This window comes from Acanthisitta chloris, unplaced genomic scaffold, assembly GCF_000695815.1.
Source record: "Acanthisitta chloris isolate BGI_N310 unplaced genomic scaffold, ASM69581v1 scaffold23755, whole genome shotgun sequence".
Classification (NCBI taxonomy): Eukaryota; Metazoa; Chordata; class Aves; order Passeriformes; family Acanthisittidae; genus Acanthisitta; species Acanthisitta chloris.
The window spans coordinates 2,355-17,569 of NW_008675661.1; the positions used below are offsets into that span (position 1 = coordinate 2,355).

At 35.7% G+C, this 15,215-nt stretch overlaps 1 protein-coding gene across 1 annotated transcript; it reads left to right on the forward strand.

Moving 5' to 3' along the window:
- Positions 1 to 456: 456 nt before the first annotated feature.
- On the forward strand, positions 457 to 12,880 carry DBF4 (DBF4 zinc finger; the record flags this gene model as incomplete). Its single annotated transcript, XM_009075852.1, has 11 exons — positions 457 to 635; positions 2,516 to 2,710; positions 3,850 to 3,900; positions 4,426 to 4,495; positions 4,655 to 4,731; positions 6,214 to 6,244; positions 6,501 to 6,546; positions 7,518 to 7,649; positions 10,074 to 10,188; positions 10,529 to 10,653; positions 11,821 to 12,880. Coding segments are annotated over 11 exons (2,081 nt in total), but the record flags the coding sequence as incomplete, so codon positions are not given.
- Between the last annotated feature and the right edge of the window lie 2,335 nt (positions 12,881 to 15,215).

Here is a 15,215-nt window from a genome sequence, read left to right on the forward strand (position 1 = left end):
TGAACTTTAAGCTTAGTTGTCTTGCGTCTCAGGTGTGTGCTGAAAGTTCAGATAAATGCTAGGATGCAGATCTTAGATTTTTTTGGTGTTTAAGTTACTTTTGACTATTTTGGGGGTTTGTTTCAATGAGTCTATATAAATCTCTTGTGTTCCAGATGAGTAAGAGAAGTTCTGTTCTAAAATGGTTTTAGTGTGATTCTCAGTGACTGTGCAAGTAGTGTATGTACTGTGGTACACAGGCAGTAAATACTTGCCAAACCACTGAGAAGGTATCCCTGTCCATGGCAAGGTGTTTGGAACTAGATGATGTTTAAGGTCCCTTCCAACCCAAGCCATTCTGTGATTCTGTGGAAGCTGACTGTGTCTATTTCTATCATTTATGAATTTTCCTTTTTGTAAATAAAAACCCCACCACTTGTATTTAAATTCCCTTTTCTTTTTTTTTTTTTTCCCCAGCTGATGGAATACAAGGAAAACCAGAAAAGTTAAGATCTTCTCTGAAGAATGTGAAAAAAGATACAGGAAAACCAGAGAAACTTAAATATAAGCCACTCACTGGGAAGGTGTTTTACCTCGATATCCCATCAAATGTGATCTCTGAAAAAATAGAAAAGGACCTCAAAGAGCTGGGAGGGGTAAGTAAGTTAATAAGCAGAGACCTGTATGAAACTACAAGGAAATCTGCATGTGTGGAATGTGTTCCTCATGTTGTGACTGCATTTTAATGTTATTTGTATTCTATCAGTGATGGGATTTTGTTTTTCTATGTTTGTCTTAATGTTTAACAAACAGCTTATCAAGAAAGTATTCTGTGGTTTTTCAATAGCAGCTGCTTTGCTGATTGTAACAAAAGTGTTTATGTTAAAGGTTTGTTTTCAGTTGATTATTCACTTGGCTTAAAATTTATACAAAGTTAATGACTTTAGTTGTTTGAGGTGGCTTTTCTCTGCTGATTCTCACTATATTGGCATGTTTACATGTTACAACTAAAGTCATTCAGCTGAACCCGAGAGAGATTAAAGAAAGAGTTTTGCATATGCTTACTATAAGTCAGTAACTTCAATAAGTACTTTCTGCACAGAGTATGGTAATTAGTATTTTTAAATACTCTTGTTTAAATCATGAAGTTTTTAAAATATCTTACTACTTTTTTTCCTTATTTTCTCTTCTGTGTGGAAGAAACTTTGATACAAGCAAGTTCAGGATATGATAGCAACACAGGCAATGCAATTGCTTAGTCCACTTGAAAGTTGAATATTTGAATTAATGTAGAGAAAATGTTGCAGTTAAAGAATTAAACACACTTTAAGCACAGAAGCAAAAGGTATCTGTTTAAATTGCTACTGTTCTGAACGTTGCTTTGGCAATACTTTGACGTCAGAGGAGCATTGAGCCAGCTTTATGAACTTGATGCTTTTAAATCAAGATGCTGTCTGAATTCATAGGAGCAGTAAGGAATAGCAATAACACAGTTTGGAATTACATTCATCATTTTACATTTAACATCAAATGAGTGCACACTGTCTTTTGTCTTACTCTCTAAAACAGAATTTAGGAATTCATATGTGAAGTGAAAGGTCAAATCAAAGACTGAAAAGGAAGTTTTTCTGCATTATTCTGAGGAGTAAATGCCTAAATCTGAGGTGCTCAACACCTTCAAGATCAATTACCACATGTTTTGTTTTCACTAGTGTAGAGTGCACTCGAAAGTGCCTCTCTCTGTATGTCTCCTTTCTGGGGAAGGTACATGAAGCAGAGTTGGAAGGCAGAGTTTCAAGCTTGCTGCCTGTGTGATTTGTGCTTTCCATGCTGATTAGTGGGAAAGAGGAAAATACTTTGTTACATAAACTTGCAAGAAATAACAGGCAAATAGAGCTGATAGTCACACAATAGTTGGCAATGAAAGACTGGAGGAGCAAAATGGAAGAGAATAAGCATAGGATAACCACTTTTTTTATCTTGCTGAATAAGAATATGAATCTACTAAAGAATTCTACTTTTTCAAGAAATGTTAAAATACTATAGGTGTGAAACATGGTAATTTTCCTGAAATTTTGATTTTTCTGCTGGTTCTAAACTCAATAAATTATAGCTTCTTGCAGACTGTAAATTTCATTTACATATATGTGCCCTTAAGTTTAGCTGAACATTTCTTTGTAATTTCTGTTATATACAGTGGTTTCCCCTTCTCATTGCAGTGTTTAAAATCTTCTATTTGGAAAGTATTACCACTGACTAGTCCAAAAAATGATGATGATGAAAACAAAGCAAAGCTCTTTTGATAAAGATTACAGAATTAAGAAATAGAAATTAGAATTCCTGACTGATAAGATGCTAGTACAACTCAGTCTAATTGTCATCCAGATATTTAGAAAGTATCTTCTTGTTAATTCAATGCTTTTGAACTTAATTATTCTAGAAGTTTTATCACTTTTCTTTAAAGTGTGCAGTGTAAAGTTGAGTTAACTGAGCTGTTGTCCTGAATTAATTATTTGCTTTATATCTTTATATTTAGAGATTGGAGAGTTTTCTTAGTAAAGATATCAACTATCTGGTGACTAATAAAAAGGAGGCAAAATTTGCACAAACTCTCGGCCAGATTTCTCCTGTCCCTAGCCCAGAATCTGCAGGTAATGGAGGAAGTGGTTCACCTCATCCTAGCAACCAAAAAGATCGACATGATGGAAGTTCATTTAAGATAGCACATACAGTAAGTTTCTTAGTAATAATACTGCAAATCAAACACAATCCATGGGATATGCTCCTAAAAAATGTTTGTCCTATTTTGTTTCCTAAAGAGGGCAGCAATTCCTTGGTTGAATAAGGGGTTTTCTCTCAAGCATACTTTTAAACTTTTTCAGGCTAACTTATTAAACTTAACTGTAACTCAAAGTAGTTCAGCAAAGCTTCAGGAACTAATTAAGAAAAGGAGCCTTTTCTTGTGAGTAAGCAGAGTACACTAAAATCTGTTCAGCTATAGTATGTCTGACTTACAACACTGACATTATTATGTTTGACAGCTGGATCAATATGGACAGGCTTGTGGCGGCATCCAGTGGTTCCTGTCTCTTTAGCTACACAGCCTAGTAAAATCTGGCTGATGTGAGGTGTCAATGCAGATATCTACAGAAGCACTCGTTAGTAGTAGTTCAAGGAAATAGTTAAAATCAAACATTGTGAATATTAAGGTTTTTCTTAGTTCTTTCATAGAGGCTCATGTTAATGACAACAGCTGAATTTATACAGGTTTATGTGAAGTTTCTTACATGGGCAAGTTTTGCATGCTTTCAAAATACACTTGGAAATAATTAGTTGTACTATATATGTGGTACTTATTTAGAAACCTGACTGTGAGCCAGTCTGCAGGCTGGTCTTTGCATTGCAAAGGTGAGATCACCTCGTTTTGCAAATAACCTAGGTCAGTAAAGGCAGCTTGTTTTGAACAAACAGCATAAAGTACAAGAGGAGATGCATTAGTGATAGAAAAGAAGAGGGTAAAACAGAGGGTATGATTATATTCATGGCTGTTAGCTTAATTAGCAGAAGCCCAACTGATGAAACCTCCTCTTTTGGTGTGTGCCACTGTCTGCTTGTTCCCACCATCAGTGTGTTCCGGCACTAGCATTGCTCCAGCCATGCAGTGACCTGTTTGGCTGAAAACAATTGCATGTTGGGGTGTTTTATTCCTTTATCCCCTACCTTAGACTGTATTAACTTGTGAGGAAGATGCAAATTAATGAAAAATTAGCAGTACAGTGAGCAAAAGGAGACTATCATAGCTAACATATGTATTTGTTAAGAGCAGTGTAAATGTGTAAATGCTACAAATGTGTTTCTGTTTTAATACAGGTACGTATGAGCAGAGGAAAATCTTTGGTTGAAAAAGCAATCAAAGAGCAGGTAAGCCAAGTAATCAATGAATTTTGCTCTTCTAGAAAGAACAAGCAGTATTAAGAGTGGCCTTAGTTGGTGTAAGAGAGAAGTCAGTCATGGAATGCTCAGGCAGACATTGAGGGATTGTCCTAAGTAAACTGTCAGGTCATGCTTTCTGGGTACTTCCTGAAGAACTGAAAGTTTGTGGAGTCTTATGACGAGTATTGCAGTTTGTCAGGATTGTTAACATTTGAGAGGTGCTTGTCAGGTTAAAGTAGATGTATAAATTCACTGCCTTCAAATCTTACTATAAAGTGTGACAGTAGAAAACAGTTTTGGCTCTTTGAAAGTTTACATACATTCTTTTGATGGTTAAGTGCTGTAATGCAGAGATGGAAAAGTCAGTTGAGGAGAGCAGTGGTCTTTGGGCAAGAAGCAAAACGTCTGCACTTCAGTCTCAGCTTTCATATTACATAGTGTGATTGTTTGTCATTATTTTAGAAAATCTACTATATCGTGCTTAACACTATTAATATTATTTATTGTTTGCAGGACTTAATCCCCTCTGGTAGTATACTATCCAATGCCTTGAGTTGGGGAGTGAAGATACTTCATATTGATGGTAAATATTTTCGTTAGATGAAGCCTACCTTGAACTTGTAATGTTCATTTTGAATTTTTAGTTGAATTCTTAGTTGAATTCAAAATACTAAGCATTACAAATTGCTTCAAGCACACAAAAATAAACTCAACTGAGTATAATTCTCCCTCTTTTTGCCAGATGTTAAGAATTACATTGAACAAAAGAAAAGAGAACTCTGTCTAATCAAAAGAGCAGGCAGTTCTTTTAAAGACATGGTAAGTGGCTCTTTGCCATTTGTGGAAATGCAGTTTGTTTCATTAACTGACAAAACACAGGTCTGCTGAATGCTGCCTACTGTGAAGATTTGCAGATTATATTTTAATGAAGTCTTGCTTGTGTTCAGTTTTTCACAGACCAGTATATTTTGTGAATTGATTTTAAAACCATCTCTGAAAAATGTGAAGTATTACCTATATATTTCAGTATTATTAAAAATAACTTCCATAGTGGCACTGATTACATGGTGTGTAGAACTTTGCTCTTGCAAAGGATATCTGAGAATCACAAGTAATGAACTGTGTGAAATTTTTATTCTGCCTGCCTCTAAAGTAATAAATCATTAAAAAAATGTAGTGTGGTTTTAATATGATGTAGATTGTGGTTAAGTTGCCTTGCATAATTTTCCCTATGACACAGTGATGAGAAATGCTTTACTTTTGATGGGCCATTTTGAAAAATCATAATTATGTTTCCTGGAGAAGCTGTCTTTAAGGAAACTGCAACTTTTCCTTCCTAAAGAACTAACATAAAGCATCTTTGAGTTTTTCTGCCAATAATGTGCAGTTGGTCTGTGAAAATCCAGATTTCTCAGGTGTTTAGTGTATGATACAGTGAGACATTAAAACTTAGAGCTGCTTGTGCACTCTGCAGTTGCTCTGTAATTTAAATTAAACATGTGAAGTTGTACAATTACCTAGTCCAGGCATGGGACTGTGAAAAGTAAATGGAACCAAACTACTTAGTGTGTGTTATGTTGGTTTGGAATATAATATTGGCTAATTATCGAGGTCACATAAAATTTTCTGTCAAATCATCAGTATGTTCATGGATAGCAGGTCAGGGTTTTTTGCAAGTAGTGTAAAGTAAGAGTTTGTACCTTTACCAGAATCAATTACAATTAACAGCTGATGCTTGAATGTAGACTTTACTTTTTTCTCTGAATACAAAATAGTCCTTTTAATTTTAATCTGTATTGCTAAAAATAAAAAAGGACCAACCTGTGTAAATCCATTCAAATGAGAAGAATTGTTTTCATTGGAGATTCTTGCTATCTACGTGTTTTGGTGGCATTTTACAGCTTGCAATTAATTAGCATTTATAAAGTGTTGTAAAAATGTTGTCTGTAGTTAAGAATCAACTGTCAACCGTGGGAAGGTATTTTTGAGAATGAGCATAAGTCGGTAAATTTACCTTTGTGGGTTTCTTCATTTAGTTTTTGTTTAGGAAAGATAAATTGAGGCATCTGAAGGAGAGCACTTGTGGGGTTTTTGCAGTGTAGAAATAAATATTTCTTTGAGAAACATGTTACCATATTTCTGAAGTGCTGATGAGCTTAGCTTCCTGCAGAATTCATCGTGACGGTGTCATGACTAACACAGGGAGACCCTCATAACTGAAAATTACTTACAGCTAAATCTTTTAAGTAAAGTGCAGAATAATGCTCAAGGATTTTATATCTTCTCCCTTTTGTTCAATAGGGAAAACATGTTACTGCTCAGAAGTCAAAAAGTAAGTATTTCAATGTTTTGCCTTATTTTCTGAGTGCTTAAAAACGTGCAGTTCTCATGTGGTCAAGTGTGGTGCTGTATTCCAGTTTGTATGCCCAAGAAAAGCATGTAGAAAAACCTTGTGGAAATCAAGAGTTTCTCAAAACGTGACCATAATGAACTGTAAAATAAAGTCTGCTTATTTATTCACCTACTGGAGTAATTTGCTGAATGAAGAAGAGTATTTCTCTCTTAATTTCCTTTTCTCCCCCCTTAAGCAGGTAGACTGAAAAAGCCATTTATCAGGGTGGAAGATAGAAGTCGGTAAGTGTTCTGTTCATGCATTCAGTAATGTGGTTCGCAAACAGCGATTCAGAATTACTTGAGGAATCATCAGTTACTTCAGATCTTGGTTTCCTCCAACTTCCTGACTTTAGATGCCAAGGCTACTGCCCTCTTAGAATAAGATACACATGTGTTTAGCCACCAAATGAGATTGAACGAGTAGCAGTATAGTAGGGAATATTTACAATGGGTAATGGAAGTAGAAAGTTAAGATGTAGCTCCAGTTTGTAGATCATGAGAGTGGATTCTTTGAATTACTTTCTGCCAAGGGCCATATGAATGAAGGGGAACCTGGAAGCTTTGAATCTTAACAAGGTTTTCTGGATGCAAATTCTGTACCCCAAAAGCCCAAAAAAGTCAGGCTGAACTCTGGCATCAGTATTTCAGTTGAATGATTCAGTGTGTGAAATTTTGGCATGCCCTATTTTAAACATTTTTGATATATTCAGAGCACTGGTACAGTTGCTAGTTCTGATAACTTTCCAACTACAGTGATGCACAAGAAAATTATCTCTCTGGAGAACAAGGAGGTCAGGTTTTATATTTAGAATGGTGAATTGATGAAATTTTTTGTTTAAAAAAGAAGAAAATGGTAAAATAAAAATTGTAAAAATGCACTGAATGTTGGGAACTGCTGTAGCTACTTCTCAGGAGCACAAATGCACTGTTGTCCAAATGGTTCTTAGGTTTACTGGTTACCCAACTCACAGCAATGAATAGACACAAAAGTCTTATTGCAGGGAATGTGTAAGGAAGCTATGGAAACTGAAGGACAGTATCAAGTTTATAGGAAGGACTATATGACTTATTCTAGGATATTTATCTTCTTAGCAGTCTGTGTATATGTAGAAGAGAAAACTTTTTCAAGATTTTTGACCTGATGTAATTTGTGCTGTGCGCTCCTTTTTCCATTTCTGATTGTTCTGATGCACTTGTTCTGTCTAACACAGCCAGTACCGACCGTTTTATCTGCAGTTGCCCAGTTTTCCACTTCTGAACTACTGTGTTTCCAAGCCTTATAGTCCATTTGAGGTGGATAAGAAGTATACTTCCAGTCAAAAGCAAACTCAGTCTAAGCAAAGGTTTGTTGAAAATTTGTTACTGAGGTGTGGGCAGAGGAGAGGGCTGTTCTCTATATTATTTCAAAGGTAATTGTCTTCTAACATAATTGCTCTTCTAATTTTCTGTGCTATGTAATAGTACTAGCCATGACTCAGCTGATGTATTTACTGCACTGTTGGTGTCTGTCTGTCTTTCTGTACCCTCTTTATCCTGTCTTTAGTCCTTTTCTTGGACATACAGATGTATACATCCAAAATGCAGCCTTCTCCTTTCACTGGGGCAGCATAAGATAATTTTTTGCCTTTCTTCTACTGGTTTCTTCTTTGTGCTCATCCTGGATGCCATTCAGTAAGTATTTCACAGGAAGTGAATTTCTTGAGACTTCTTTTGTATTTGTCTAATGCTAAAGCAGGCAGTTTCATTTTTTTTTAAAAGCAGTGATATTCAATCATAGTGCACAGTAGTTGATGATGAGTGCATATTGTTGATAAAATCTAATTTATAGAAATTAGACTGCTAATACTGCTTCAACTCTTCAGAGATGAAAAGTAGATGTCAGCTGCCCAGTAGAACTGCAGTTGGGCTTACAGCTAGTGGTTATATGATACATTTTGGCATTCAGGCTCTATCCGAGCACTGCAGATGCAGTTAGAACTTTTGGCAAATCAGTTTTATGATTTGAAATTACTTAAGAGAATTATTTGGGGGTTTTGCGAATCAAACTACTGTTTTGAATGTTTTCTACCTCTCATCTTTCATTGTCTTCTGAAATTAATTCTTGTGAGCGACTAGAGATATTTAGGTGAAAGGTAGCTTTGCTATATGTGGAGCTTTCTGTATTTAGTAACCTACTACTTTTCTGTCCTTGGGGCCTAAGACTTACTTAGGTGTGATAGCTGTTTTCTTTATAAAATGGCTTCTCTCCAGTTCAGGTTCTGTCCAGTCTTCACTATTATTGTAGTGCTGGAGGTTTTCAGCTGATGCCTTTTTTTTTAAATTGCAACGAATGTAGCAGTATGAAAAAGCAAAAAACCCTACATTGCAATGCTAGTGCTCTATTAATAGGGCAATTTCTGACCGTGTTGCTTCAGAGGGGGTTAGAAAGGCTCATTCTTTACAAAGCATTGAAGAACCAAAAAAGCAGTTTTCATTTATATGGATTAAGGAATATCATATGTTAAAAATTTCAGGAGTTATGTTTGAATGAGTATTCCTAATTAATATGTCATGTGGGCGTGTACCAAAGAGATATTTAAGTGGGAGATTGTTTTATACTCGGCTGTTAAATGTGAGGCATGTCAGCTTCGGGAGTGAGAGAGGGAGGTACTCATTGATTTTATCTTGATCTGGAGAAAAGCTTGTGGAAGCAAACTTGTCAGTTCTACTTGCTTCTGCATTGGGCAAGACTTGCAGAGAGTATTCAGTCTTGAGATGATACATTCTCTCGCTTTTATCGTGTTAGACTGGTTTTCTGCGACTTTATTTCCCAGAGGGCAGGTGTGAAGGCTGATGTAGCAGTCAAAGCAGCAGCTAGGTGGAGCCTGTTCTGAGGAGCCCAAGAAGTGCTGGCTCAGCTCTTAAGACAGGTTAGACTTGTGGTTTAAAAGCAGTGTGCCCTTATTGTTCTGAGCAGTACATTGCTATGCTTTGCGAGCTAGAGATTTTTCAAGACAGGCTGCTGGGTGTAAAGTCCTGAGCTTACATCTCTGCAGATACTTAGTAAAGCCTGTCAGAGTGATTTTTGGCCAGACAGGGAGATGACTCTGTTTGTTTCTAGTAAAAGGGAAGTAGGGATTGATGACTTTGCTTTAGTGCTGACATGTCAGCCTTGGGTGGTTTAATAGTGAATTGCAGCAAATAGTAGCTTTCCCCAGATGAGGACTGTGAAGGTCATGGAGCAGCAATTGAAAACCTCTTCATGTTTCAATTTCCAGGAAGAATCTGAGGTTCATTTTCTTGGATTCCCACTTAGCCTGTACCTAGAAAAACAGAACAAAATGGCATCTGGTCAGGATATTCAAAATTTGTGTGTAACCAACAAATATGACTGTTACTCTTACCAAAGAATGAGGGGTCATCCATCAGACCAAGTGATTTTGTCGTGTGTTTTCTAGGCATCAAAAATATTGACAGTGGATGTTAAGACTTCTCTTTTTCTCTTTTTTGCTTTTACCAGCTATACACAGAGATTTCAGTATGTTCCACTGCGTCTGTCTTCTTGCAGTAAATATTTTTTGCTTTGTTTTGATTTTGTTTCGTTTTTAAATTTATACATCATTTTTCTTTTTCCTAAGCACTGACTAACATAATGTAAATAGTTTAAGGGGGAATAAAAGTTTGTTTTAGTAGGGGTTTTTTTTTAAATGAATAAGAATGAACATATTGTGAGAGGCAATTTGAGAGCTCAGCTCCGTATCTGAGACTCATTAATATTCTCTTTACAGACACAAAATAAATAGTGAGAAGGACTGTGGAATGCCTGCTCAGCTTCTTCAGAAGGACAAAAAGAAGAGAGGATATTGTGAATGTTGTGGGAAGAAATACGAAGATCTACAAACAGTATGTGAAATGTCAAGTATATGCTTTGATACAGTCATATCCCTTAAGTGTGGTATCAACAGAGGTTTCTATATATGTTTTATTTTAAAGTATTCTAAAAAAAAAAGGTTTATTTTAAAATACTATCTCCTATAATGCAGCTAGTGGGTATTTCTTTGCCTTGTAGATTTTAATTCTTGATTGCTACTTGAATATATGATGAACTGAAGGCACTAGTAGTTCATGTCTTGGAGAAGCTGGCAATAAATTAATGATATTTACTTACTGCTCCATATACTTTTGATTTGTATACTCATATCTGTAGTATAAGGTTTGTTTCATGTCTTTTCTTTATTTGCAGCATCTTGAAAGTGAACAGCATCAAAATTTTGCACAAAGCACGCAGTATAAAGTTGTGGATGATATAATCTCAGCATTTGGTTATGAGTTTGTTGCATACAAAGATGATACAACAAAAATAAAAATGTGAGTTACATGTTCTAAATCTTATAGACTCTGTGAGTTAAGACATTAAACGTAATATAGTTCTGAAATTCTGGATACAGAATAAGTTCATGATTTTTAGTCTGAAATAAGTCATGGAAATTTGCAATGCAGTTGTACCTGGCAGGTCAGTTCTGTAAAGTGGAAATTAGGGAAAGCAAATCAGAAGTGCAAATGGCATCACAGAAGGATGAGACTGAAGGGAATTGCCAAAAGTTGTCCTACCTATCCTTCAGCTTCTGTAAAGCAAAATCTCCTGTACGTGTTGCTGGCAGAAAGACAGCAATGTCTGCACATCTTGCTCTGAATACTTTGTCATTCTCAGTAGCCTAAGAACAGCAAATTATATCCTCCTCAATCTGATCTCCTTACCTGTGGAAATACGTTTCCTAGTCTGCTCTAGACCTTCCTATCTATATGTTAAGCATCTTAGCTTCTGTCCTGCCTGTGCTGGACAAAGAAAGGAAAACTTGCTTTCTTGAAAGGGCAAGAAAGGCTTATTTCATGTCATGGACTGTAGGCACCAGTGTCCTTGTTACTTGAAACAGTAACACAATTCAAGGTTACTCTGATTTTTTGCAAATGAGTTAGGAGATGAGGAATAACTTTCTCATTTATTTATTAGAAAAAGGCAAGTATTGAACAAATAAAGATATTCTTAGTGAAATCGAAGGAAATGCAAATAGAGTAAAACAACCGATAGCGTAATGAAGGCAAAGCTTTATTCCTGTTGTGATTTCAAAATACTCAGAGTGGTTAGGCTTGAAATACTGTCAGGAAAATATGTTAATTTTGTGTGTGTATATCATAGAATATTTTAAAGTATTTATGGTCATTGCATTATATTAATTAATTTATTTTGTTTTTAATGCCACTGTGAATTGAGATTTACTGAAATACTACACTACTTGGTGTATTTTAACACAATTTTATGAGCTGTAGAAATCAGTAAGAAAACATCAAATTCGAATATAAGGCACTGTGTTCCTGTAGAAATAGTGTATTGTTCCCCTAAATATCTCTTTCCTTTGAAAGTAAAACCAAAAACTGCTTTGTCAGTTCAGTTGCCTTTCTAGAATCAGTTGCATATGGAATTATGCTACATGGAGGTTTTACATTTGTTAATATTTTTGAACAATTTCATCATAGGACAAAATGTACCACAGGATGTTTTTCTCCCATTATCGGAAAGATAGCCAGACCAGATGAGCTGAAAGAAAGACTGAAAAAGCAGCGCATTTCTTTGAAAACTTACTCATGGAAGAACACAGCAATGCGAGCGCTCAAACTGGATTGCCAACCTGCAGAAGTACAACCAAATTCTGTGCCAGTGCCTACCCCTAGTTCTGCATCTGTCTGTTCAGTTCTTCATTGTCACCTGTCACAACCTTCAGAACTAAAAGGTAAGTTTAGAATTAAGGATGAAAACGTTGAAACTGATTGTGCTGCAAACCCAAGAGAGGCTGTGGTATCATCAAATTCCATACAACCACCCCGTCAGAAAGATGGCAAAGCATACACAGAGAACTTGTCTCGAGTTTATGAGCCATTCAGTAAGGAAATACTGGAATCAGATGTAAACCAAAGGAATGTACAGTGTTTTCAGGAAGGCATATATTCTTCATATTCCCATACCCAACTTACAGATTTTAGTGAAAAAGACAAAAGCCTATCACAGCCTAAACGAAAATTAAACAATGCAGCAGTTCTGCCAGCAAAGTGTTTGAAAAGAACAGATGCCAATCCTACGTTTGTCAAGAAAAGCCATGATTTGTGTGATAATCATCAACAAATGCAGCACAATGTCGTTCTGGAGGCTGAGGTATCTGATGCTGCTGTAAACAAAGAACATAATGCATCAGCTGCCAGCACTGCCTGCAGTTCTCCGTTGGTAAAGCTGCACAGAAAAGTGAAGCTTAACTCAGGAAGGAATAAAAGAGGCACTTGGAAACAGAACATGGAGTTATGCGTAAAGTACACAGATGGACACTGTGTGCCTGAAGAGAAGAGAAAAACTTGTAGCTCACCACTGCAGGCCCTCTTGGACTTATTTCAGACAAGTGAGAGAAACTCAGAATTTCGAGGTTTTTCAGGTTACACTGAGGACAAAGGTTCAGCAAGCATAAATGATAAAAGTGAAGGGCAGAACGCAGATGTTATGTGGTCATTGTTTTCCTCTTCATCCTCATCTTCATTTGTTGGATTTTAATGCTGCTTTATTTAATGAATTCTAAACAAACTTCCAAACTTGAGATTTTGTTCATGAAGATTTTAGTTGATGTATTATATGTACAGTTTATTTGGTTTTAAACTTTTATATTGCAGAAATGTCTGTATATGTAAATAGGAAAAATAAAACCAAGTTTGGTTTTTATGTGTTTGGTTTTTTGGTTTTTTGTTGGTTTTTTTTTAAGGTGCTACTTTATCATAACTGGTGAAAGGCTCTGACCCCAGATTTGGGTTAAGTGAATTGCTAGACATGATGCAGCTGCATTTAGACATTTTTATAAAATCATTGATTATGATAAGTTCCAGGTAACCACATTATAAATAACGGGATGTTCCGTTGTAAATAAGGTAGTCCGTTACTTATGGACTACTGGTGTTTTGTGGACATTTGCTTGCTTCCTTTGGTATTTCTTCTGCTTTATTAGAGAACACACTAACAAAGATGTATTACATTCTCAGGCTATTCTGACATAATTTCTTTTTAGACTAAAACTAGCAGAATGATATATTTCAGCTAACAGGAAAGCATAAATATTTCCCTGGGGAAAAAAAAACAAATAAAAAACCCCAACAGGGCAGCACCAACAACCACAACAAAACAGCCACTAGGTTTCTGATTGATTTGGGTTGTTTGTTTAGTTTTTTTCCTTTCAGAGCAGCTTACTCAGAGGCAGAGTGAAAGACATGAGTGAGAATGGGGAAGAGTTCTTCTAATACTTCAGATCTTTACCAGAGCTGATACTTTTCAGATTTTCTGTATCTGTAAATCATTGCAGGGCATGAGTATGAAATTGCAGGATGTAATTGCAAAGCTTTATTAATAAATGTAAGTGCCTTAAGGTCATATAAGAGATCTAAAACAGCAGAAATTACTTTCATTAATTTTTGCATAAATCACTTGTTTGTGTTTTCATCTTTTGCCCATTTAAGATCCTCAGACTTAGTGTCCTTGTGGTTAAAGTGCTTTAGATGTTGTATATTATTGTCTGAGGCATAGGTAAAAGCTTCTTGAAGTGCAGGAGTGGGTGTGGGAAATGATGAATTTACTTTCCTTTAAAGAGTGTATGAATTGGAAGCTTAATGATGAAAGTAGTCGATTAGGGAGTTGCTGTCACATTAAAGGTGACATTCCTTATTCCCCTGTTCATGTAATTGTGTGTACAGTCTGGTAAGAACCGGTTTTGGTCTCTCCATCTCGCTGGTCACTCCTGGCTTGATTTGTAGTTAATTCTGGGTTCACATCAAGAAAATACTCTATAAAGCCATTACCAACATGAGCAAAATTAACATTTTGAAAAGGACTTGATCTTGAATGTATATGTCTATATATTTTTGCCTGTAAATTAGCAGTATTAGTGTTCTAGGAATGGGACTTTAAAGTAGAACATTGAAGCAATTACTTTGTTCTTCTTTTTGAGTGACACTTTAATGATAGAAGGATTACTCTTTGATTCGATGAATACTACCTATTTTAGGAACAAGTGTTTGTCTGTTTTTCTTTTCTTGAGATCATGCTTTTGTTTGGGGGTTGGGTTTTTTGTTTGCTTTGGGGGAGCCCTTTTTGGTAGGTTTTTGTTTGTTCAGGGTGTTTTCCTAGCTTTTGGTTCAGTCTTAAAAGTAAAATTAAGAAAAATCTTGCATTTTTCCCCTAACATCTTTCAACAATCTGTCAATAGGTATCCCTTGTGGACATCTCCATCCTTCCATCCCTGAGAGACACACTTTGTCAGCATGGTGGCCTCCATCTGCCCAGAATGTATATGTATAGTTATTTACATATATAAGGCTTACTGCAATAATGAAATGTTAAGGGTAGAATTCACTGTTGGTAAATCTACTCACCAGATAAACTATGTATGTTATGTATATGATCAGATGCAATATTAGAACGTGTTAGCTCAATGGACACTGAAAAGAAGATATTTAAATACATTGGGATCCAACTTTAGAATAGTAAGGAGAAGAAAATTCAGAGGTTTGTCACTAAAATATGAAAAGTACTCATTGTAGTGCAGAATGAGATAGGAAAATCACTGCTACTGGTAGCAAAAAGCACTTTTAGTCATGATGCAGATTTTGTTTACAGATTACCGGTCACATTAGTGCATGCTAAGAGTCTCCTTTGCATGTAGTATGTTCAGATAGCATCATGAGCCACACTAAGCTTATTAACTGTTTCTAAAACAGATTAATTTGGCATATTTAATTATTTTAATGCACTGGTAATCTTTTAAGCTTTTTTTTTTTGAAAAAAAAGCCAAAACAAACCCAGTGTTTAAAAAGATTTAGAAGTATATTACTATTTGAAAAAAAAA